This window comes from Terrapene carolina, unplaced genomic scaffold, assembly GCF_002925995.2.
Source record: "Terrapene carolina triunguis isolate 2854851 unplaced genomic scaffold, T_m_triunguis-2.0 Scaffold112, whole genome shotgun sequence".
Classification (NCBI taxonomy): domain Eukaryota; kingdom Metazoa; phylum Chordata; order Testudines; family Emydidae; genus Terrapene; species Terrapene triunguis.
Window position 1 is genome coordinate 22,014,091 of NW_020664463.1, and position 26,637 is coordinate 22,040,727.

The 26,637-nt window shown below is 45.4% G+C and overlaps 1 protein-coding gene across 1 annotated transcript in view; it reads right to left on the bottom strand.

Moving 5' to 3' along the window:
* TEAD4 (TEA domain transcription factor 4) overlaps positions 1 to 26,637 on the bottom strand; it is an 84,084-nt gene that overhangs the window by 16,536 nt on the left and 40,911 nt on the right. Inside the window, exons 6-12 of the mRNA XM_026652221.1 lie at positions 14,953 to 15,017; positions 13,121 to 13,183; positions 8,195 to 8,329; positions 6,574 to 6,617; positions 5,082 to 5,137; positions 3,830 to 3,960; positions 2,975 to 3,148 (exon numbers count right to left, since the gene is read on the bottom strand). Coding sequence (XP_026508006.1) covers positions 2,975 to 3,148; positions 3,830 to 3,960; positions 5,082 to 5,137; positions 6,574 to 6,617; positions 8,195 to 8,329; positions 13,121 to 13,183; positions 14,953 to 15,017 — 668 coding nt within the window. The remainder of the gene's footprint in view (positions 1 to 2,974; positions 3,149 to 3,829; positions 3,961 to 5,081; positions 5,138 to 6,573; positions 6,618 to 8,194; positions 8,330 to 13,120; positions 13,184 to 14,952; positions 15,018 to 26,637) is intronic.

Here is a 26,637-nt window from a genome sequence, read left to right on the forward strand (position 1 = left end):
AATCCTTGTAAGCTCGTTGGGGCAGGGACTGTTGTTTTCTTCTGTGTTTGGACAGCACCTAGCACAACAGGGCCCTGGTCTATCACTGGGGCTTCTGGGTGCTACAGCAACAGAATTACATGAATAAATAAGAATTTAATAAATCAGTAGCTTGACTTTGAGAGGCACTGACCATATGCAACTGCCATTTAAATTAACAGGAGCTCAGAACCTCTGAAAACCAATCTGCTCAGACATGTATCTAAATATGGATTTAAGGGTCTAATTTTAGGCATGCACGTTTGAAAATTTTGGTCAGTATCTTGTTTTTATAGAACACTTTTCATCCAAAAGGACTTTACCAACAGTATAATGCAGGTATTGCTTTACCCACCACTGAAAAGCTGCCTCCTCTGGGGAGGAATACAGTAGCTTCTTAGCAGTGCACAGCAACTAAGACAAGAAATGAAGTTGCATTGTTCGTGCAGTTGAAAACGCAGGGGTACATAGCAGAATTGGTTGAAAATTTTCCATTGAATCTGTTTTTCAGGAAAAAAAAAATTGGTTTTGACTAAATGATTTTTTTTGTAAGAGGTATTTGGATTCTGCAGAACATTTTGACTTTTTGTCAAAAAAAGAACATCCAAAACCAAAAAGTTTTCAGTTTTCTGCCAAAACCTGAACAATTTTGGCCACCCCTCACTCTACCTAAAAGGTTATTTGGAACTGCTGCCACAGGCCCTCATGGAAGTTGTAGTTCTGCTCCCTCATGCCCCGCTTCTCTGCTATGGGGTAGGTTTCCCAGTCAAACTACATCTCCTATGATGTACTGTGGTTGCTCAACAAAAGAAAAGACACTAGGGCACCATGGGAGATGTAGTCTGGCCAGAGAGCCTGGCACATAGAGCAGAAAGAGGGCATGAGGTACCTGAACTACAACTGCCATGAGGCACTGTGGCAGAATTTCCAAATGAATGTTGTTGGCTGAAAATTCTGTTTTCAGTTTTTCACTAGAGAGTCTACCCTCTTCCCTCACCATCTATTTCCCAACTAGCTCTAATATTCAGCCATGGAGACTGTAATGATCAAGGGGCTTGTCTACACTATGGGGTAATGCGCTCTATAGAGGTGTGATTTCTAAAGCACACCAGTGTGCTGTGCTTTAATTGGTCTGTGTAGATCCTGCTGGTGTGCACTAAAGATTCCCTAGTGTGCTTTAACACAGCACTGTTTCAAACAGCGCTACGTTAAAGTGCACCAGCAAGGTCTACAAGGACAAAATAATGCATAACATGTTAGTGCACTTTAGAAATTACACTCCCGTACATGCATTACCTCACACCAAGCTGAAATTTTACAAGGTGAACACCTGCACTCTTGTGAAAATGCCATTGATTCTTAAATGATCACAAGTGCTCAAGACCTCTGTTTTACATCTGATCCACAAGACAGCTTCTCCAGCAGCCCAGTACCCCCTAGTGTCACGCTGAGACACTGGTTCAAAACTGACATCCAGTAAACCATAAATACTGCTGTTTGCAGATCCTGACCCTGCCCAACCTTGCTTAGCTTATGATAAGCAGAGACAGAATTGCAGCCCAATGTTTATGCCTGAAGGCTGTTAATGTGCCTGCTTTTAGGTGCACGGGAAGGCCACCACCACAACTCACCACCAGACATATAAGCTCCCTCTGTGATTCAACAAAACACAGTGCCCCCATGGCATCAAAAACGTACCAGGAAACCAAAATGCCGTATGGTATCACTGACTGCGCGCTCTCCGATGCATTCCAAATTCCGCAACATGCCAAATCATTCAAGACCAGGATTTAGAATGCCCCAGACACCAGGACATGTCAGTCCATGCCCTGCAATCAAGAGATGCCTCACCCATGCCCAGCACAGAGACGACACATAGTCCCCTTGGGTGAAATTCCCCCCTGTGCAGACAGCCTTCATGCCACTGAAATCCTTCAAAATAGTCGAAACACAACAAAGGGGTTCACAAACAAGCCATTCACCCTCCTTGCTGAACTCCCTGCTGTCTCTGCTGAGCCTGCCAATCAAGTGGTCAGTTAGTGACAATTAACATGATGAGTTTGAGAGAAGGATGAGCGTCCACTAGGAACGGGACTAAGACCATCAGCTCATTTCTCATAGTCTCGCTACTGATCCAGCATTGAGTTGCAAGTGGTAATGTTAAAGGGAAAGGCTCCATATCTCATTACAGATTCTCCCAGCCATCCAGCCCTGCCACTGCCCCAAGCTGCTATTATTTGTAATCTTATAATACCTACAATAACATCCGTCTCCAAATTATTTCCTCTGTGCCCTGCAGCATACACAAGATGCAATGGCACAATGCTACAGCTTTTGCAAAATCTGAGCTTGCCCATCAAAAATTCGATCCAGGCAACTGAGTGGGTAGAATTTTGCCAGGCTGATTCAACCTTACGTTTTCTGCCAATTTACCAGAACCTCGCGGTCAGTTTTCAAGAACACATTTTCTGTACAATCCACTTTCATTGGTGCATGTTTCCTATCTCGTGGTCGGCCTTGTGCCTAGTGTAAATGTGGTGTAAATCACTTGTACATAGATCATGCAAACCCACAGAAATAGCCAGATAGGGCAGGAAGGGGGAAATAGAGTGCACGCTGGGAAGTTATTGAATATTTAGATTCAGGGAACAGATAGCTTCAAGGTTGCAGAGGAGAAGGATTTCCCTTACACATCAATCATTAAACCACTGGTCTGAACTGCTACTAAACAAACTCCCAAGAGTTCAGTCAGTTACAACTTTGCAGAAGGCAACACCAAATATTTGCCTTGCTCCAGCCAGAATGTCATAATAAGGCCTTTTGCTCTTCAGGGGGAGTCCCAGATGCCAGCAGGGTCCGAATTAGCTACACACTCAACACTGAGTATCTGGTACTTCCCACAAAATAGCAAAAGGTGCAGGAGCAGCTGGGCTGCCTGGGAGCTTCCGTCTCTTACCCAGAACTTGACAAGGAAGAAGGCATTGGGTGGCCCCTTTTCAAAGAGCTCCTTCAGGCCTCCTTTCTTCTCAGGGAACTTGTCATAGATCTGCCGGATGTCTACCGCCTCGAGGTAGGGGTCACTGTAGCTGGGGCTTGACTGGCCAATGTGAACAAACAGGTGCTTGTTATACTGCAGGGAGACAGGTGTGAGACATTAGGGTGACACAGGATGGGTCTCGGTTCAGATTTATCACCCAGTGCTCTTCACAGCAGAAAAGATGGGAACAGAATGTACTGGCTGGGACCATCTAACCACAGAGCTCAAGGGAGCTTTTGGACAAAGGCAAACCAGGGAGCCCATTTGGGCCCTAGGACCCCAAAAGCATTTACCTCACAACAGGCATGAACAGTACATGGGAGGGAGGCCTCTTAGGAAAACACTGCAGGAAGCGCTGTCTGGCCCCTAGCCTGCTGAAATGGCTCTGCAGGTATTCTTCCACTATCTCATGATCACCAGAGCGCAGTTTGTTCTGGCCACATCCTCCCACCCTGGCACATGCCCAGAATGCCCACTACACTAGGAGGGGAGACCAGAAGTCGATGGCGTAGAAGTGGCTACACTGGCTTCATGTTATTCTGTCTCTTGGGCCTTAGAACATTTTAATGGAGGAGAATCTGTTTTTACCAGATCCTAAATTGCCCAAGCTTGGCTTCTAAATTTGTCCCTGCCAATGCAGAGCAATTCAGTGGACCGGGCACTTCAATACATAGTTAAATAGCTAGACACATACTGAAGAGCACACCCAGTGTAAATTAAAGCTATCCAGAGATGAAAAATACATGGAAAGTGGGAGTGAGGTTTGTATCTTACCGTGTCTTGGTCTTGTTGTTGTTCCAAGAATGCAGAGAATTCTAACATCCAAAGTTTGGCGCTGGCAACCCTTCGCCCCTGCCAAGGTGGAGCCGATGGGGAAGGTGAGAGGCCAGCAGGAGACTCAAACCCTAAAAGCAAGGGGATTATAAAACAAAATGAAAAAGAGCCAAGTTAGCAACAACTGTCATTTTCAGCATCTAATGTCACAGCATAGTGAGAATCTTTTTTGGACTTCAACCCTCATATAAAACACTTGTCACAGACCCATCACTCTGTCCCTCCCCGATCAGCTTCTCAACTGTTCTTCCCGGAGGAAGTAACCCAGGATATGCTGCTAAGTAATGGATCGATCTAACTGCCACTGAAGTCAAAAGAAAGATTCCCACTGACTTCAGTGGGAGCTGGACTGGGCCTTAAATGAATAGCAAGACAATCTGCTTGGATATCTCAGAGGAGTCACCATGAATGAGGAAATGCTGAGATTGGGAAGGAAAAACCACCTTCTGCTCTACTAGAACAAGGCATTTGAGGAGAGTCACAGTGGAAATACAACCCCTTTACTGTGGTGAAAACAGAGCAATCTTGTGGATGGAGCATGGTGCTGGGACCTCGTGACTTCTAATTCTGCCTCTGCCATTGACCTATTACATAATCTTGAGCAAGCCATTTAGCCTTGCTCTGCTTCAACTAATGGGAACGTGGCATCTAAATCCCCCTAGGCAGCTTTCAGAACCTCAGCCTATGTTTCTAATAATTCCGCCTGTGTGCAGAGACAGCAGCCATTTTTGTTTTGGAGTTGCTGCAGCCTATTGTAAGAGGACACACACACACTGTGCTCTCTCAGAAACTTTACTGTTCTTCTTCCATGTTTGTGACTTCCCTTAATTTTAAATGGAGTCATTCAGACTGAAAGTAAATATTGCTTTTTGTTTGTGGGGACCAGAGAAATTAAAAACACAGGATCAGGTATGGGGAGGTTGATTGAATGAGTGGAGCTGGATGGGACATGCATTGGTTGGCTGGATCAGGTAAACCTGTAGGGTGCATGGAACAAGTCTGGGACTAGATGTGGATTGTTCTCGTTCTTGTGGTTTTTCAGGTCCTTGAGGAATATTTGAATTTCCCATTTCTCCTTCAGTGGCAGGAAGCATGGAAGTCTCCTTTATAGTTATGACTAAAGAACTATGATTTTCTTGCATGGCAATATGATGTGTATGTGCTGTGCAAGAAATTGTGTTTCCCTACCTACCTGGTAACGGGAGTGGAGGTTGAACAGCATAGGTTTGTGGAGAAAAAGGTTTCACGCTGTAGGAATATACATGAGAGTTAGTTAAAGAAAAATCAAAGCATTTTGTTCAGTTCTCTGGGCAAATTAGGTGAAGGACTTTCCCGGGAAGGGGTGGGGGGTGGAAAGTAACTCCACGAGATGCAAGGAGGGCCCAGAAAGGGGACCCTAATAGTCACTATACAAAAGGGGCCTCTAAGAGCATAACTTCAGTGGAGCACCCAATGTACAAAAAGGGGCCCAAACAGCACACGGCATTCTTACCTACACATCCAATAGCACAGACCCACTCAGGGGCATCCTTCAAGCTCACCTCAAAGATTGGCTGTATGGAGATTGCAGGGCTTCTGACTTGATTCCCTATATGGCCTGCCCACCTAGACACTAATGCCCATGTATTTATACAGCCTTTTGTCCAGAGATGGAGTTAAGTGTGGGCAACGTCAGTAAATGGCAACTCTGCCTCTCTTTGTTGGGCTAAGCAAGCTCCTTCCCTGGTGATGGGCCGTGTGGACAGCTTTTCAGAAGTGCTCAACACCCTCAATTGGGACTGGATTATCAACAGAGCTCCGCTCCCAGTTAGGCCAGATTTTCAGAAGTGTTCAGCACCTGCCAGCACCCCCTGTTCTCAGTGGGAGGTGGTGAGTGCTAAACTCTGGAAAATCTGGCCCTTAGTCAAGATCCCTGAGGGATCCCTCCCCAGTTCACTTGCAAACTAGAGGCCTAATTCAGAGGCCACATGTAAGGAGATATATGCTAGATAGCTTTAGGGTCCCTTGGACCTACTCATACCCACTTACTGATATGCAAGGGCATCGAAACGAGTGTGACTTACATGCTGAGAAGCCAAGACGTGTGAGTTGGAGGAGGAGAGGTGGCTTACTTTCACTTACACTGTTCTTACAACTTCCTGTTACTGCCTTTTTGCTACACTCTTTTCTTCTGGATCCTCACTGTAGGCCGGATCAGGCCCAATGTGAATCCCTCCGATTCCCATAGACGCAGTGGGGCAAATTCCAAGATGAAGTGTAAAAGGGTGAGAGGGTGAGTTAAGGCCCCCACTCAGTTCCCTTTGAAGACAGTTTTTCTGTTGTCTTTGACAGACATTGGATCAGACCCTAAGTAAGCCTAAGTGAGACTAGAGGCAGTTTGAGTGAGTGTAATGAACATTTTGGAGGGGTCAGAAGAAGGGGCAAGATGCACCAGTTTAAGACTCCCTCTGAACTCACTTAGACTCATCTTTGAATTTAGCCCTAGGCCTTTTGCCTCAGCTCCATGCCTACTTCCATCGATAGCTTGGGGGTGTGTGGGGGGGGTCTGCCTTTCTGAGAAACAGCAGCAGATGGCCTTACGGTTTCTTAACCTCGAGCTAACTGAAGGTATTTCCCAGTTCAGGGGAACTTCCACCACAGCATGGGAAGCAACCATGTGTATGCATAGGTGTGGGAGTACTCACTCGTGAGAGGATCCAGCTTGGCCTGGCAAAGCTCCTTGCCAAAACTGCAAAACCAAAGTACAGACACAGTCACCATCCTGAGGCTAAAGAAAACCAGCCCTTACTCCTGTCAGAGGCTAGTGATGGCACATAACAAGACGGTGAGCAGGGCTAAGTGAGCCTGTATTCCCCTGCAGGGGCACTGATGGGCCTTGGAAAGGCTAAGCCAGATGTGGTAAGTAATTAAGGACAATGTTTCCAGAGGTAGACGCTGGGTAAGAGTGGCTCCATTTTTGGGTGTCCAACTTCAGGGACCCCAAAGTCCATAGCCACTTTGGAAAACTTGGCTGCATGCGATTAACCCAGCATGTTACACTGAGATGATCTGGGAGGCACTGTAGGGCAGGCTAACACCAGGAAATAGACCTTTCTTCAGAGATGGAGCAGGAAAAGCTTCCTTTTGTGCTGCACAAGGCATTCTGCACTGGTTATGTGCATCTAGAAAGCAGGCTGGGGGAAGCCTTGGCAAAACCATGCCTGTTCCAAGTTTCCTTGCTCCATGGCTCAAAAAACCTGGGTACACCCATCCGTCGAGCTTCAAAACCTGGGCTACTGGCCCCATCCCAAACTCTGCCTCTCCTGACCTGTCACAGGGTGGAGAAAAGGGGAGGGAGAGGCAGTGAGACAAAGAGAGGCAGCCTGGGTGCTGACAGGTGGCGCAGTAACAATGGCCAAGTGGGGACAGGGAGGTGACAGCAACTGGAGGGTGAGGGAGGAACACAGCTAGGCCTAGCATTTTGTTCAGCGTGCGGAGTCCAGACATCATGTCTCCTCCTTATTTATCAGGTTAATTCCTGATCTTTACATGGCTGCATTACAACTGGCAGCACCAAAAAGAAAAGAAAAAAGAGCAATCTGAACTTCTCAACGTGGAGGGATTCCCGTTACTGCAAGCAGCAGCCGTGGCATTCAGGAGACTGATCTAATGCTGGCTGCATTATGTGTCTGACCCTCCATCACCCTCTTAGCACAGCCCCTGAACCATACAGTCCCAGAGCCCTGGACAGAAGGAACATCCCTCCCCTCAGGATCTCAGTGGGATTCATCCTGCAGGGCACAGAGAATTTTAAAGTTCCATGGCCTGGCTCAAAGGGTTCTGTGGTCAATGGAAGTCTTTCCCATTGACATCAGCGGGCTTTGGATCAGGCCTCATCTCTTTAGGCTTCTATATGAGGTCACCTATCACCATGGTATCCAAGCACTCGTGACTGTACGTGCCCAAGAGGGGGCTGGGGAAGGATGGCAAGAATGGATTTGCTCAATACAAAAGAACCATGTGCGAAAAAAGACAGCACAGACATCCTACATCACTGGTGATTAACATCACAAACGCTCCTCTCATCTACATCGGTTTTAGTGCGTCTCCACTGACTTCACTGGAGTTACTCCTGATTTACACCAGCTTGAGAGGTGAATCAGGCCCTAAATGTTGCAGTTACATGGCAAATTTGCCCTTCATGTTAATGAGGTGCACTTTGAACTTGTCCCCTGTGGTCTGTTTCTGGGGTGTGTGTCCAGCACAGTTCCTAACTCATCTCTAGCTGACTCTCCTGCCTCATTTCCATTGAGACACTTCACTCACCCCAGACACAGCAGGGTAGGCTGGTCGCGGGAGGCCAGGCAATACCATTTTACTGTGGAAGGCGGTTGCAGAGATGATCTGGGCAGATGACATTGTAGCCATACTCTGCATGGCTTTATCTTTAGCTGCCTGATCCTAGGGGGGAGAGGAAGGGAAAAAAAGACGTGATTATAATAATAAATATATGGCCTGATGTTGTGCTGGGCACCCAGGGCTCCCATGGACTTCGATCAGGGAAATGGGTGCTCAGCACCTCTGAAAAATCAGGCCAGTAAAGCCATTCAACAGGACCACAAGTGACTTTCTAATGCACAGAGCTCACCATAGTTAAGACTGCAACTTAACATCCATTATAAAATCCGGTGATCACTTGCTCAGAACTTTCCCAACATTTCTCCCTTTGGTCTGAAGCTTTTCACACTTTGTCTCAGCTCTGTGGCTGTGAGGTTTTGTTACTGGAAGTATGAGTCAGATCCTGCCAGCCATTTCTCAATTACTGGCAAGGAGCTGGGATGGGACAGATACTTTTCCATTACTAAAAATCTAGACTCCGACTCAGGGGTAACACAAAAACAGCTCCTCACCACAAAACAATCACCTCCAACCCGGCACTTGGGCTGGTCTAAGTGAGGATCAGTTGCTTTGTTACGATCCATTTTTTGAGGGGGAAAATAAGTTGTAAGCAACCAGAAAATCACTCCCAGGTATGTACAGCAGGAAAGCCCTGCTTGCCTTTTTTGGGATGGCAACACCTGTGGTGGTATGTAGAGTACAGACCCTGTATGCCCAGCTAGCACGGCTATAAGTAGCCGCACAGACGGTTAGGCACAGTTTAGACGAGCAGAGGAGAGTGCCCCACATGGCTGAACCCTAGGGTATATACCCTGCACACCCAAGCAGTGCCTCCCTGGTCTACACTGCCTCTCCCCTGCCAGAGCTTTTCCCCGTGGCATGTAGCTACACATACCCTACATGCCACCACAAGTGCAGACAAGGCCTTAGTTGTACTATGGAGTTGGGCATTTATGCTTGTGGGTAATGACACTATGCAGTCACTAGGAGGTTTAATATGTGGAGCAGGGACCTCAAGGCTCCTCCTAAAAGCAGTCCTCTTCTTCCCAGCTAGGGAGCATCGGCAGCAGGCAGGGCCACTATCCTCCCACCCTCCGTTCGCCGCTTCTACATCCAGTCCCTACCTTTCAAACTCTCTTCTGTCTGTGACATCATAATTGTGACAGTGATGTCATAGGTGGGATGATGATTTTCATAAGCAACTGGAATAGGCGACCTCTTACAAGTGAAGAAAAGAGGCACCTCCTTCCTCAGCAGCTCTGCTCCTTGTGTGTATTCAGAGTCAGAGCAGCTGGCTTTAGTACCTAAAATAAATTCTCTCCCTAGGGTCTCCATCCCTTTTCCCAACCTCCTCCTTCCCTCAAAACTCCCTGAATGCTAATAATTAAAAAAATCAGAGGAAGTAAAAAAACTGAAAATAAATGAGCCTCTGCAGAGGGAATGGTCTCCAGCTATAGTGTTTTCCATGGAGCTGCAGCAGAACCAGCTGGTATCTCTGTGTTGGTATCACTCAGTATGTGGAAGGGAAATATTTTTAACTGCTGAGAAAGCCCTACAAATGTTCAAAAGCCAGGGGACGCTTCTGCAGAGCCCTATTGAAATAAGGCTTTAGGGAAATATTTTAAAGATGACCTGCTAAATTTTAAAAAAAGGTTTATGTCCATTTTTGCTTCTTGATGATGTAAAAAGACTTCCCAATTGCCGCTAGGGCTTTTTTTCTGTTTGCTTTTTACATTTGAAATTCAACTGTAATCTACTCTGCTTTATGTGGAAGATATAAAGAAAAGACAGCAAACTTGTAGAATAACAACACACGATCATTTAAGAAGTGAAATGTGGGTAACTGAGAGCAGAAGGGATTTTCAATCAGACCGTTTAAAACCTTTTTTCCCCCCAGTTCGAATTTTGTTAATTCCAATGCCTGACAAAGAGTTGGGAGCAAACTTGTCTTTGTTAAAGATTCAACACTGATCCCTTCCCCTTCAGCTAAGGGATGAGAAAGCTCTGAAGCAATTTCTCTAGACTTCCAGCAAAAATAGGAAAAGAGCAAACTTAATATTTCTCATATTGCTAAAGCAAGAACAAAAATGTCCTCCACCAGCCCCAAGCCCGTCTTATACTTTGTAAGGAAACAAATAAGGACACAACCCCTTTTTTTCTTTGAAGATCATTTTTCAGTCTGGCTTTAGTGCAGGTGAGAGATATTTTAGCCAATTAGGACATAGAAAATTGCTGTCTCCTGGGGAAGTATTTTTCCTCAAGCTTTATCTCATCTTTGTTAAATTCATCTTGAACATGGTGCAAAAACCTGTTACAGGCACAGTGGACAGCTGCAGAATACACTCTTGTTTGTGCTGTGGAAATAGCACTACACTAATTGCCAAATAAATCAGAACGTGGCAGGTCTGATCTCCAGGGTATAAACACAAAATGTGTATTTGATATGGAAGGGGAACCAGCAGCAGGAGAGCACACAGCTGCCAGCAGGAACTTGGGAGAAGGGCAGTAACCTCTCTGATTGTATCTACTCACTCTACAAAGATGAGTGAGGGAAGTGAAGTAAGTAAGTAAGTTGAATGAGCGTGGCAGACTTGCCTCTGCAGGTCAGAAAGGAACTGACTGGTGCTGGGAAATGGTTCACTGCAGGCATCTGAGCAGAGCTCACAGCATGGACCAAGGAAATGTAAAGGGAAGCTAGAAATGGAGCTCCCCAAGACACTTTCATTCCCTGAGAATGAAGTCTCCATGCCCCTAGGTGTTAAGTGGAAGCAGGCTCAGCTGGCTCACTTTCCAATCACACCAAATCCCAGGGCTGTGACGCACAAGGAACAGAATCAAAGTTACAGCTACAAGCAGCAGTAAATCTTTTCACATGGTGGGCAGTTGTTTCCTGCTCGCACTGCGTCTCTCAAGCCAGCCTCCACCTGAATAGATCACTTACTGGCACCACAGGCTTCCAGCCCAGACAGCCATACCTAGCAGCTTCGAATTGGGCAGCTGTAATTTGTAACTTCTTTCCCTTCTCAAAGCAGCTGGAAACAGGACTGGCTGATCACAGAACTAGCACAGAGTTCTACAAAGAAACTGAGGGAGGGGTGGAAAGTGTGGTAGCTGGGGCTCAAAACACATGCAATTCAACACTGATCGGGACTGAGTCCAGCTGGTTCATTTAAAGAGAATCAGCTCCTGACGATGAACGCTGTGGAGTCATAGAAGTGGGAGGCTGAAAGGGACCTTGAGAAGTCATCAACTCCAGCCTCCTCCACTGAGGCAGGAGCAAGGATAGCTAGACCATCTCTGACAAGTGTTTTTCTAACCTATTATTAAAAACCTCCTATGACGGGAATTCTACAACCTCCCTTAGTAACCTCTCCCAATGTTTAATATCCTTATAGTTACAAGCCTTTTGCTAATATCTAACCTAAATCTCCCTCGCTGCAGATTAAGCCCATTACTACTTGTCCTGCCTTCAGTGGACATGGAGAACAATTGATCATCATCCTCTTTATAACAACCCTTAACATATTTGAAAAGTGTTATCAGGTCCCCCCTCAGTTTTCCTCTCAAGACTAAACATACCAGGGTTTTTTTAACCTTTCCTTTTAGGCAGGGTTGGTAGAATTTGATTTTTTTTATAATTTTGACAGATAATATTAATGTTTATTTTGAAGCATTTTTTACTTTTATGTATTTAAATTTTCTCAGTTGCAAAAATTATGGGGTTTTAAGGGTTTTTTATTTTTATCTAGTGACATTTTCAAAGTTGTGGGGAAATTATGTAGTGGGGTGAGGCAATAATTCTTTAATTCCAGTAGACATTCAGATTGAAAAAGTTCAAGCTTTATAACCATTAAAACACAAATTGTCAACATCACATGTCAAAACATACGAAGTAAATATCCTTAAATCAAACTCTGATACCTTCTCAAGCCGCATTTCTCTTCCTTTGCCTAGCTGTACCTTTCAGTTATTACTGATCAAAATAGTTTTTGTCGATTTGTGTGCGTACGGTCAAACTGATGTTTACCACCATTTACCGATAAAAATTTAATCCTTCCAAGCCTACTCGTCGGTCATGTTTTCTAAACCTTTGATCATTTTTATTGCTTTCCTCTGGACTCTCTCTAGTTTGTCCACATCTTTCCTACACACAGCACTTCAGCGGAGGCCTCACCAGTGCCAAGAACAGTGGGACGATTACCTCCTGGGTCTGACATACAACAGTTCTGTTAATACAGCCCAGAAGTCACCTACAGCTTCTAAGCAGTTTAGTCCTAAATTACACTCTTCACCCCAGACCTGTGTTAGACACAGGGTCAGAGTCACCTCAGTTGGCACAGGGAATCACAATTTGCAAGGGATGTCCCTCCCCAGCAGAAGCGCGTCCCCTGAGGAGGTACTGGTTGCCATCACTGTAGTCCCCTCACGGTTATGCCAGCCGAGGGTAGCTTTAGTTTGTCCAGGCAGCTCCACAGGATTGCCACCAGGAGAGGTGGTGAATCACCACATCCCCACAGCTCATCCTGACCCGTGGCAGCAAAAAGATGGGAGATTGTGGCCACTTTATGCCTACCCCACCCCCATGTATGTGAGCCCAGTGATGTACACTACGCCGGCATACACCAGAGGTAAATCGGCCCATAGAAATGAAAGTCATTGTTTCTTCATTCTTTAAATAGAAATCGCCTCCAGCACCACAGAGCCATAACAATACAACTGTTAGCTCAGCACTTCCTGGGAAGTGCCTCTTCCTCCCCGGCTTACAGCAGTTTAACTGCTGATCTCCCCCCTAACAAGGCTGTCAGGAGGGACTGGCTGGTGTGTGTGTGTTATGGGTAAGGATGCCCAGCATACCTTTAGCTTGGCTTGGATCTCCCGGGCTTTCCGACGCGCCAGCACCTGGATGTGACTAGACACCTGCATTGAAAAACAATTGCCATCCTCATTCAAGGGGACATCTTGGGAGTTGCCTGCAGTACTGAACAGAAGCCCATGATGTCTGTGTGATGGGGAATTAGTGATCCTTTTAGTTTCTTTTTTTCTTTTCTTTTTTTTTTTTTTAAAGAGAGGTTGCTGTAAGACTTTCTTCCAAGTGCAAACAAGCCCAATCTGATCATGCTGCAGGTGTCAAATTAGAGGTCTCCACTGACCCAAAGGGCCCTGTGAAATCACAGCCATTCTGTGACATGTAAGCAGACTCCTTAAGCCCTGTAGGAGACCTCTCTCCTTATGGTACCAAGTTATGGCCTCGTCCAGGTAGAAGGGACGCTTCCCAAAGTGAGTTCATACCTAAATCCCTCCTCCCCAGCCTTTATAAATTCCTCTGACTCGCTTGACTTTTCCCCCTCCCACCTTGGGCTATGCCAAAGGCCCTTCATTTGCCATTTTTATTTTTATTTCCTGGGAAATTATTGGGCTTTATTTAAAAACCAGGGAAAACCATAAACAAAGGGCAGTGGGCGGAGGGCAGGAAGGGTGCCCAGTACTCACAGGGGAAGGGGGGCAGGGACACTCGCCATGTAGCAGTTGCGGAAGCCTTCTACTCCCTGCAGTGGCAGGGCAGTCTCGCTGCTGGGACCTGGCTCCCTGCCTGTCTCACTCCCCCACTGTGCAGAGGAAGCTGACGGGGCTGCACAGAAGGGCCGGGATCAGCAGGGGGCTCTGTCTAGCAGAGGCAGCTGATGGGCTCTGTGCACTGGGGCTGCGCTAAAGCTGGGGTCAGGAGAGGAGTGGAAGCAGGGCTGGTTCAGGGAAAAGTCAGTAAATACCAATAACAGGCTCACGGCCATCCTCGTAAAGCTGAGAGAAATGAGGGCCGAGCCTCTGCCCAGCTTCTTTATAAAGCGGTGGAGTTAAGAGAGGAGCTAATGCTAACTCTGAACTTGTGTGTGCCTGAAAGGTTCTCGACCAAAAGGTCTGGAGACCTGAAGTTCTGTGTGTGTCTCCAGCAATGGCACATTATTCTAAACAGCCCAAACCGCTGTTTTAATCCCTGACCTGGAAGGACCATCTGTAGTAGTTCGGTTCCTAGGGCTACTCATTCTTTGACCTTTCGAGTGAGATGGCCCAAAAGGGGACCAATTACGGTGGTGGGACTCTTGTCTACAGAGAACAGGACTGAAACTGCGAACTCATTCATATGTGTCACCCATTAGATGGTAACAACTTCCAATAACTAACAAGGAGGGGGAGAAAGGCACCATACACCAAGGCCAGGGGTAATCAATTCTTTTTTGTCAAGGTCCAAATTTCTTGGTCAAGATATTTCTTGGAGGTCCAAACTCCAGAGAAAATAATACAAAAATAACAATAAAATATTAATAAGTAAATAAAAAGAGTTCACAGTCTGTTAAAAAGTTCTGGCGGTCCAGATTTGGCCCAGGTCCTATTGACTACCCCAGCCTAGACTTTCTCACTAACCCAAAAATGTAACAGTTAATATTTCACTGAACGTGTCATTGCAGGAAGTTTCCTGTGTCACTGTGTGATAGTGCTACAGTCCAATCTGAAGACACTCAGAGTGACTAAACTCACAACTCTCATTACCCGGCTGACTGCGATGATCTCTTTCCAAAAGGCAGAGACTAATTGCAGCCAGCAGAGAGGCAATTAGTTCACACAAGCCCTCTCCATCCCTCGGGACACAAACAAAGCAGCCAGTGTAACACAGTCAACTTCACACCTACCTGTTTCCTTGTGCGCGTTTTCCCTGTTCTCAGTTTAATATAGCGGGCAATCAGCTCATTTCGGCCTGGAACAAGGAAATAATGCAAACCAAAGTTTAGAGAGACATGATCTCAGCAAGAAGATGCAGCCTGCAGGGAGGCGATAAGCCCTAATGCTATCCCCTAGGTCAGGAATGTTCTCATTTAGTTCATGTGGCAGAGGCCAGTGTTTAAAGAGCAGAAGTCTCGACTGAAAATTCTATTCCTGATATTGCCTTTGTGCAATTTACAATGATCTATAAAAGTTCCAGGTTTGTGTCCTTTTAATGGCTGGTTGTGATCAATGAAGTTCTGAGGGGTTTTCTTCTTGCTCTTTTTCGATTGAACCTTAAAAATTCAGGTCTTGTCTGCCTTGTTTTCCATGGAAGGCTGCATGAATGCTTGGAAAACTAGTGGGATTAGAACATCACAAATATCAAAATAATGATAATTGAGAGGGGAAGTGATATTTTATTTGGATGGTTTAAAGCTCTCTGGGGTGAGGAGTATTTGGTTTGGGTTTTTTTAAACACCTATTTAACTCAAACACGTGGATAAACAATTCAGAGAAAAGCTCTCTCTGTTAAAGGGTTGAGAAAGCTCTCACTCTAGGTCCCCAAGTCCTCCAAGGAGACTTCCAGCAGAAACACTTAATCTTGACAGTTCTAAAGTAAAAACATGAAGAATTTTTTTTAAATAATAAAAAAATCCAAACTTTAACAATTATAAAGCCACACAAAAGGGCACAAACACTTTTTTTTGGTGTCTTTTCCATGTCACTTTTAGCTGATGTTGACAGAGGGAGCTGCAGCCACAGGATGGTTTACGTTATGTTCATGAAATGTAACGAAGCACAGACATGGCTGTCTCCAGCCCTCTGTCCACTTAAGTCTCAATCCGTTTCCTGCTCATGTTGTTAGAGAGGCTCCCCTTGTTCTCACTGGGAGAAGGAGCAGACCCTTAGCCACACGGATTTTCCAGTTTTCCCTGCTCTGCTACGCACAAAGATGGAATTATTTGATGCCCAGCATAGTACTGCTGACTTCTCTGATTCTCACAGTGCCAGCTAGCGCAGCGACAAGCCCAGGAGAGAGCTAGATGGGAGCAGATGCTGTTAGACTACCTACCACCTGGCTGTTTTTCAACCAGCATAGCCATTTCTGCAAAGCTGAGACCAATTGCTAGAGAGATATCAACATCAGCCTGATAACCGACCTTTCTCTAGTGCCAAGAATAATATTTATGGCTTTCAAAGCCTCCATCTGGCTGACTCAGGCCGGTAGCCTCGCAGACTTGCATTTACGGAGCAATGCCAGAGCAGGGGGTGCTACTTCCAGAATGCTGGCTTGGCCCAGAGCTGGAGAAAGACAATCTGACAATGGTGAACAATGGAAGCTAGACAGAACAAAATGAGCTCCTCAAAACCTGTTTGTCTCTAATGAAGTGTGAGGGAATGTGGATGTCTACAGAGGGGGTGGGCTGCAGAGGAGGAGGAATGGGGAGTGAAAGAGAGAGGAAGGGAGAACTGACCCAGCGAGAATTTTACAAGTAGAATTTCAGACAATCACAAACCAGCGAAAATAAGCTTTATGGGGCAAATGTATCTATGGTGCGACTCCATTCAAGTCTGTGGGTTACACAAAGCGAGCCCAATCCCCTCACAATTATCACTGAGACCATCACTGACAAACCAGGGGAAATTCTGCACAGATGTAGCCCCTATGCAATTCCATTACAGTCAGTCAAGTCGCATGTGGCAGAAGCTGGTGCAGAATTTAGCTCTTTTGTATCCAAGCACGCAGTCACCCTCTTTTCCAGCTTCCATGCTTTGCTTTCCATTTCTCATCTCTCATTACCTCATTCCACCTTCCTCTCCCTGAAGGTTCACTTTCCATACCAAGCCAGGAGACAGAAAGGCAGCAGGGTGCATGCAAATGCAGGTGACCATGCAGAGATATTAGCAACCCAGGGACAGGCAGAATTATGGAGTGTGCTAAACCCGAGAACATCCCTAATGGGAACATATTAAAAGAAGGTCATAACCCCAAGAGAAGCCAATTCTCAAGATCTGTTGTTCCCCCTATTAGAAGCCAGAGGTGCGCATGTGATGGATTTCTAGAAGTTTGTGGGTTCACAGTCTATGGAGGGCAGTTTGTTTCCATCACAAACCTGGCTGCAGGAGATTCAAAGCCTCATGCCATGTCTTCACTTGGCTGGAATGGGCTGGGAGCTGTCGCACACTGTCAGATGGCTCATTTTTTAGAGCTCAGTAATCCGATCGCATGTTGTGTTCTCAGAATAACTCCCGCTGAGGCCTTCCACAGTCACAGGAACCTGCCAACAGTTGTGTCTCCTCTGTCTGAACTGCGCATTGGATTTCATGAAGCGCTAGCCAACATACCAACTGTAGCCCACCGCCAGAAAGCCCTTTATCCTCCCTGAAGCCTTCCCCTTGGAGGCACAAGATTAAAAAACAGAGAGTGCAAGAAAGAGTCTCCCTAAGGTTCTTGCTCTGCTTGTTATTCTCTTTACAGCCCTGTGCATTTGAAGCAGGTTTGCCTTCTGCTTTTGTATCTCACTCCTATTAGATGTTTATCCCCAGCAGCATTAGATCTGTCTCTCGTCCCATCTCACTTTAGATTGTAGCTACTTGGATTCAGTAAATTCCACCAAGGTTTTCCTAAGAGAAGCACAAAGCATCTGTAATTCCCCATTCCTAACTCTGCTCATTTCATAGAAGAAGAAGGCATCATTGCAGAAGAAGTCAAAGCAGGCCCCTAAGCCATGAGAAATATGTCCCAATCCAATTTCTCAGCTATTCTTTGCTGTCTTCCATAGAAATTTTCCCCACTAGCCTGGGATAAACCCTGTGTATCAGAGAGCATGTGCTCACAGAAAGGAGAAAGTGGGGTACTAGAGATTCTATTCTGTACTGGGTGGGAGTGAATAGTGGTCTCTGCAGATAGTCTCTACTGTGAAATGGTGTAAAAATACCTGCTCCTTGGTGCAATCTGGTCCATTCCAAAGGCAAGAAAAGAATATTTGCATTGGGAAGTACTCTGATGAGCAGCATGGGTAAGCAATCTCTGACAGTGATGACCCAAAAGGGGTTAAGTAAATCAGACGTAGGGAAATTATCTGACCCATCTTTTCAATCTGGTGGTATAATTTTAGTGAATGGCTAGTGGGATGTCACTGTTTTCTGGACTTCATATTTATTTACTTAACTGTTGATTACAAAACACAAAAACATCTCCTCCAAGAATTGCACACACCGGAAACTGACTGCCACAAACAAATCAAGCCACTAGGAAGTTACAGACATGCAGTACAATATCTGCGCCTTTCAATGCGCTATAAGCATGAAACAAAACTAAATAGGGAGTTAGTCCCAGGTTCTGTCGGGACATGACTTAGACAAAATTCTAACATGGGGACGAGAATCTTAGGCCTGGTCTACACTAACCCCCCAAGTCGAAGTAAGGTACGCAACTTCAGCTACGTGAATAACGTAGCTGAAGTCGACATACCTTACTTCGAACTTACTGCGGTTCAGACGCGGTCCACACGCGGCAGGCAGGCTCCCCCGTCAACTTCGCGTACTCCTCTCGCCGAGCTGGAGTACCGCAGTCGACGGCGAGCACTTCCTGGTTCGACTTATCGCGTCCAGACCAGACGCGATAAGTCGAACCCGGAAGTTCGATCCCCAGCCGCCGAACTAGCGGCTGGGTGTAGACCAGCCCTTAGCTAAATCATCACTGTCAAATCTACTGTCTTAGGTCTGCTTCCCTGCCTTCCTCTTTTTTCATCCCGCTTGTTCCTTTCCTCTTTCCTTCCAGTTATAGTAGATGCCTTCTTGGGCATCATCTTTTTAAAAATAGTGCCTCATATGCCAGTCCTAGACCCACTCACCTTGTCTATCTACCGCATAGTCCTTCCTCCTCAGCAAGATGACTGCAACAATTAACCACTCACTGATATCTTCCCTGATACTAAGTTCGCTACCATCATCGTTAGACTCTCTCCTGCTCATTCGCTACTGTCCGACCTTCCATTTCCTACCAAAGTCCTGGGAAAAGTCTTCTCCTCCTCCTGTCTCCCAGCAAAGTCTCCTTTACTGCTTTCAGTCCCGCTTCTTCTCCTTCCAGACCACTGAAACTGCCCTTTCTGCGTAATCAATGATCTTGCTCTCTCTAGCCCTGACTCCCTCCCTCCTGACTGCTTGATATTATCCACCATGACCCAGCGCATCCTTGCTCTTCTATTTTCACCCCATAACTCCTCTTTGTCTGGTACGAACTTCTCCATTAAGGTTTTAGCCCTTGGCCTCATCTCTCCTCTCCTCTAGCTATTCCCCACTGGCCTTCCCCCTTTCCGAATTTAACCTTGCGTGTCAATTTCCTACACAGGTGGTTTTCTAAACACTGCACTGAGTCAGCTAAAAGTCGGCGTGTGTAAACGCTCTTTGTCGGCACTGTGTCAGCACTTTTGCCGACAAAATACTTCCACCCTCGCGAGTGGCATTCAGTTTGTTGGCAGGAGAGCGCTCCTGCCAACAAAGCTGCATTCATACTGCCACTTGCTGTGGCAAAACTTTTGTTTTTCAGGGGGAGCCTGAGTCTCTAAACACTAAATTAATGAGGTCAAAATTCACACACATCCAGCTTCTTTCAGACTTCACAAAAATCTGTATTGTTCCTCCCTTCTTACCACACAGTCAGTGCTGAATTCACAGCCAGACACTCCCTTAGGAGGAGGAGGAGGTGAAACATAATTACATAGTTACTATATGTCCTCACCTCAGCACAGCTTGGTGTTTCCTTTACTGTATGTGCCCTGGCCCTCACACTCCACATGACCTGGCTGCATATACGTAGACACCCCTATAGTCTCTCTTCCAACCACAAAAGGGGGCCAGCTTCATAGTTGCTCAGAGCTGCCATTGTACAGTAGGGTTCATTACTCTGACCTAACCCCAAATTGCCACTTTGCTTTCTACCCACTCCAGTTCCATAAATCTACCCATCCCTTCCAACTTTAGTCTCTGTCAAGATTGTGTCTGTGACAACTCTTCTGCTAAAGCACATATTCATCCCTAAGTCTACTGTCTTGGCTAGAGTAGTTCCTTCCTCCATGGTTTCCCTAAGCCCCAGCCCTGCATGCAAACTTGACTGTTCAAAATGCACCTCCTTGGCTCCTCACCCACGCCCAAAAGCGGGAGGATAGCACTCCTGTCCTCAGAGGTCTTTGCTGCCCATTTCAGCATCTAGCAGAAAATCTACTTCCTAGTCTCCAAGGTCCCTCGTGTTATCTCCCCTCCCATTGCCATTACTTCTTAGTTTGGGCTCCGCTCTCTGTTAGATCCTTCCCACACGATGCCCTTACCATGAGGTGGCATAGCTTCCTTGTCTCTTTGTGCCAAACTGGTTCCCCAGCTTTCCCTGAGTCTCATCTCGGGAACTATTTCTTCTCCTTGGCCTGTGACTCCCAATCCTCTCGCCGATAAAAGAATTAAACACCACTACTTTAGTATCCCACTTTTCCCAGCCTCAATCATCAACCCTGAAACTTGGCTTTAGTACCCCAATAACTTCCATGGCCTTCACCATGCTATGCAGGCATTTGTGGTGTCCCAGGGAGATCCCCTCTGTAACAAGGCTGTGGAACAATCAAGAGAAGTCTGACCAGGAATCCATACATGGTTTCACGCTGAGCCCAAAACATAGTGGGACATGACCTAGGAATTTAGTCAGTACTATGCGGAGAACTATGAAGTGCAGAGGTATTCAATATATCTGATGGTTCTATACACCAATCTCAAATCTTAATGATTTAATTCAAGGAAATCCCAGTAGCTTGGGATACAACTTACTGCACTATTGTACACACAAACTACTTGTATATGCAAGTCAAGAAAACTGTGCAGTATATTGCTATTAAATTGAGCTCTGCAGAGGAAAAGACTGCTTTTATTTTGTGCCATCTACAGTGACAAGCACATTATCCATGCTTATTAATTAAATCACCATTATGGGATCATTGTGTATGAGGCACACCATAGAAAAACACATTACATTTTATTGTGCCTTATTGTAAATACTTGGCTCCTGGCCAAGTCAATCCCAGAAACCTCTCTCTGATCCCTGCAGGGCATCAAAGAATGCCACCAGCACAGCACTAACTAATTGGGGGTAAGCCACTTTGGCATAAACACATGTACTAGACCATCAGGAATTTTATATTCGGCTCTGAGAACAGAATTCCATCTCTGTGATCATTCACTCCTGGGTTGCTCCCTTGCATGGCTCTAATGAGCTCTAACCCTCCTCAAGAAAGGCTCACCGCTCCTGGGATAAGAGAAGAATTGAGTCCCTATGTTCATTCAATTCTAGCAATAATGTTTTGAGGCCAACAATCAACACAGCAAGCTGATCAGGTACTTCTTTAAAAATTCTCTGACCCACTGGTTTTGATATAGGGCATGTAACTTGGCAAATGTGAGATCAGTGCCACCTGCACCTTCAGTACTGTCGCTACAACTTGCTTTCATCTCTTCAGTTCGTGCAAAGTGTGTGGCTCTGATCTGTGCTCCTTACTTCTCTGAAATGGCATAGAAGAGTAGGTGACATTCATTAGGCAGGACATTCTTGTTACACTGGGCCAAGGCCATCCCACTAGAGAGAGGTTCCAACACATCCCTTCAGAAAGAATATTTAGCACTCACACGGCACTTTTAATCTGCAGATCTCAAACTGCTTTATAAAGGAGGATAAGTACAACTTTTCCCCATTCGGGAAACGGAGGCCGAGGGTGGTTAAAGTCACTTGCCTGAGGTCACAGAACAAGTCAGGGACAGAGTGGGAGATAGAACTCAGGTCTCCCAACTCCCAGTCTAATGATCTATACAATGGGCCACACTTGCCTCTGTAAAGGGGCTACTCTTGGAAAGGTCTATATTTATTCCCCTTCTTTTTCCACATCAACCTGAGACTCATTGCTAGTAATCCTGGAAGTGCCATACTAGATCAGACCACTGGTCTCAGATGGTGGCCAGCACCAGATGCTTCAGAGGAAGGTGCAAGAAACCCCCTAATGGACAGGTATGGAATAACCTGCAAATAGCAGGAGTTTCTCACTAACCCCAGCAGTGCATGATGTTGGCTTAGAGCTGATCCTAAGTTTAGACTCTGACTAGCCCTCACACAGATGCACAGTGGGAGGGGAGTGAGTTAGGATCTTCCTCTGCTTGCATAGCTCACCTAAAGGCTAGGCAGAACTGGATTGGACCTACTACTCCCTAATTATTCCTCCAGGGCACAGGGAGTATTACAGGGAAGATGGACTGGGGGCAGGACCATGGCTCCACCCCCTACACACAGGACCATGATGCACTCTTTAAAGGGCTGTAGAAGTGTACTTATTCCTCCATTCACTGGGGAGCTCCAGGCAATGTGGTTCTACACCACCCTTCCCACCAAGTGCAATCTCATCTTCAGTGAATGAGTAGGATGCCCATATCTGCTGCATGCTGCCCATACACCTCAGGCCATAGTAATGCAAGATAAACCCACCCAACAAAGCACTCAAACAAACCCACACGGAGATCTGTAGCAAGAGCATTCTAAAACTGCAGGGCAGCGCAAGGACTGTTCTGAGATCTCCTCAAGTCAAACCGGGTGGGAACTGTTAGTGGATTTAGTTAGTATCTCTCAGCTAGAAGGATCTCAGAGTATGCACGTGTTCTCTCTAGCTGAGAGATGCTACATCTGTAATGTAAGTTCATTATCCTTACCTATTATCATGTATTATCTGTACTACAGTAGCCCTAGAGGCCCCAATCAAGGAGTAGGGCTCCATTGTGCTAAGTACAATACATAAATGACAGTTCCTGCCCCAGAGTTTACAATCTTATTCTCTCATTTCCACCTGCTCTCCAGCCAAGCTTCTCTCCTACAACCTCTTTCTCCCACTTCTTGCTTCCTGTCCCTTCTTTCAAGCCGCACTTTATGTTCCAATCAGTCTCCTGACTAGTATAGTCCAATTTCAATCCACTTCTGTTCTGTGAAGCCAACAAATGATCATGTCTACACAACACTCTTTGGACAAAAACTCTCCCCTGAGATATGGGGAGCAATAAGTCAATGGGACGAACCCATAGACACAATCTGGCCCTTTCTCTGTTAACTGTACTGCAGCTGGCTGTGATTTTAGATTGCCAGGTCTTCAAGGCCAATGCTTCGCTTGTTCTTTAATCTATTTTTCTTTTTGTAAATTGCCACGCACAGTAATGGGGCTATGTAAATAACACCAATAATTAACCAAACTGATACCGTTCCCATTTGGTAGGAGGCTCTCATCAAGCGCAGGCCACCTTCACTATGTTTCAGTCTAAGGGCTCAAATCTGACTCCTGAGAAGAGAAGGGATGTCGAAGTTGAGGTTGTGATACAATCTGGACTGCAGGGGAATGAATGGTGAGTGCTCAAGAAAGTCATTCCAGGTAGAGTAGTTTCAACCAATCATCATCAGTTTCCAGATCAGAGTCCCCTATCCCTGCTGGAGGCAGGACATATCATGGAGGAGTGTGTGCAGTCAGCAGGGGAGGATTTGGAGGACTACACAGAAAATGGGTCAGAAGTTCAAGGTGACAGTTAAAAAGGAACAGCTGCTAGCTGCACACCCTTCAGCAGCAGGTGCGGGAGGGCCCCAGAGGTTTAGCCAGTTCTGCCAGTGACCAACAGCCCCGGGAGGCCATCTGTCTGAGCACAAATTGCACGGAGCCTTCCTGGTTCCGTTCCATAGACCTTCACCACACAGAGACAATACAGGGCTTGTTACAGAGCAGCTAACAAGCAACTGCTTAGAACTACTAAATGGTTGTAGTTCTACCACACTGAGATTCTCAGTACTGTATTGGAGAGAGGGTTTTGTCACTCTCTCTGGTTATATATATATAAAATCTCTTTTTTAACTAATTGATTTCTTCCTTTATTAGACCAAATATTCCTGTTGATGGTGAAAGGTTGGTAGGGTATATTATCTTACCCTGTGGTTGTTTTATAACATACAGATATGTTGATATTTCAATATGCCATTACGGTTTTGTGAAGTTATGTTCCGCATCCTTCAGTATACATTAAATAAATATCAAGACCTCTTTCATACAATAGGCTATTCTCCCCTCCCCCCAACACCCTGACCACAGTATGGAATTACAAAAGCTCTTAGCTCCCGAGGATCATGTCTATATACTCTTTGCCCATTGACAGACTCCTGCTTTTTCAACATGACACATCCCTACTTATCACACCACTTGGTATTTTCCAAAGAACACCTGGCTGGAGTCACCTTTCCACTGTGGATTTGACCTATAAGAATGCTGAATTTAGGTTCACCCTCTGAGATCAACATGTGTTCTGAAAAGTGATTGCATGATTCCCCTAGGGACCTCCTGGCTTGTAAGACATCGCTCTAATTCAGGGGTCCCCAACGCGGTGCCCGTGGGCACCATGGCGCCCACTGGGGCGTCTGAGTGTGCCCGCTTACTGGCCGGCGGATGAGCATCCGCCAAAATGCCACTGACAAACAGCGTCATCCAGAGGCGTCGCCGCCGAAATGCCGCTGATTTTTGGCGGCGATGTCTCTGGATGACGCTGCTTGTTGGCGCCGACGCCTACTGACGTTGCCGCTTGTCAGCGGCATTTCGGCGGATGCTCGTCCGCCGCCATGGTCCTCCGTGGCTCGTCGTCTGGCGCCCGCCAGACAAAAAAGGTTGGGGACCACTGCTCTAATTACTCTGTTTTGCTTGAGTCATTTTGATACTGCTTTCCTCTAGAGACAGTAGTATTTGCTCATCTCTTTGTAATCAGAAATATTCACTTGGACGTGTTTTTTTTCTTTGTTTTTTGTTTCAGCCTCTGGCCAATATTTACTTTCTATCACACACACAAAAATACATTAGAAGAACATTATTAAGAGTACAAAGTCAAGCACACAAAAGTTAGGAAATGCCAGAATTAAGGCTGCCTGTGCCCAGATCCATCACACAGACGTCTGCCACTTGCATTAGCGGAGTATCTGCTATCAGTGGAAGGCTGACATTCTCTAGGTGGAGCAGCACTCGAGGAGGATGAGACATAATTTGCCATTCAGCTTCACAGCTATTTGCTGATAGCAGAGGAATGTTGAGACTCAGGAATCCTGGATTCTATTCCAGTTCTAGAGGGGAATGTTCTCTAGTGGTCACAGATCTTACCGCCTCATTTCCCCAACCTTCTCTCCCATCTTCTCCAACCTCCCTCTCCCATACCAGTCCTGTCTTCCCCCAATCCCTCATCCTAGTCTTCCTTCCCACCACACCCCCAGCTTCTCACCGAGCCAGCCTCAATCTCCACTCCTTAGGTTCCTCATACCAGTCCCAGTCTCCATCCTGGGCAACTCAACCTAGTGCTAAATCTCCTCTCTCGCTGCCCCTGGTTTCTTGTCCCAAGTCTCCCTGCCCAGCCAGTTCTGGTTCTCCACTCCCCACCCTGCCCACAGTGAAGTGACTTAAATCACCAGTTTTAATTATAATTTAAATCAGCATGCAGGAAACCTTAGTTTAATTAATCCATTTTAATCATATTTTACATTTGTACTTTTTAGTTATTTTCCTACAGAAATGTTGATTCTTATTGGTAACCATTAAAATGTTCATTTATAATGATTACATAATTATATAATGTGGTGTTTCTTTTTGCTAAGCAAAAGGATAAAGTATATTTAACTATAGCTATACACATTCATTTAAGCAATTAGATAGCTCAACTTACATTTATTCAGATTCTTCATTTTTACATTTTTTTATTTTAGAAAATGGCACATGATGCATTTCGTATTTACTAGATAATGATTAATTTTTATACCATTTCTGTTAAGCTCTGTTTGGCTGGAAATTCAAATTCAATTAAATACACCTCTATCTCGATATAACGCTGTCTTTGGCAGCCAAAAAACCTTACCGCATTATAGGTGAAACCACGTTATATTGAACTTGCTTTGATCCACCGGAATGTGCAGGCCCCCCCCGAAGCGCTGTTTTACCGCGTTATATCCAAATTCGTGTTATATCGGGTAGCATTATATCGAGGTAGAGGTGTACACAAACCAGCATTTAAAAAAAATAATATAAAACTACCTTAAATGAATTGGAAACATAAGAAAAAAAGTTTATAAAAAAATGCTGTGCATTTAAAACTAACTGATTAGTAGGGCTGTCGATTAAATGCAGTTAACTCATGCGATTAACTCAAAAATTAATTGTGATTAAAAAAATTAATTGTGATTAATCACACTGTTAAACAATAGAATACCAATTGAAATTAATTAAATATTTTTGGATTTTTTTTTACATTTTCAAATATATCTATTTCAATTACAACACAGAATACGAAGTGTACAGTGCTCTCTTTATATTATTTTTATTACAAATATTTGCACTGTAAAAATGATAAACAAAAGAAACAGTATTTTTCAGTTCACCTCATACAAGTACTGTAGTGCAATTTCTTTATCATGAAAGTGCAACTTACAAATATAGGTTTTATTGTTACATAACTGCACTCAAAAACAAAACAATGTAAAACATTAGAGCCCACAAGTCCACTCAGTCCTACTTCTTCTTCAGCCA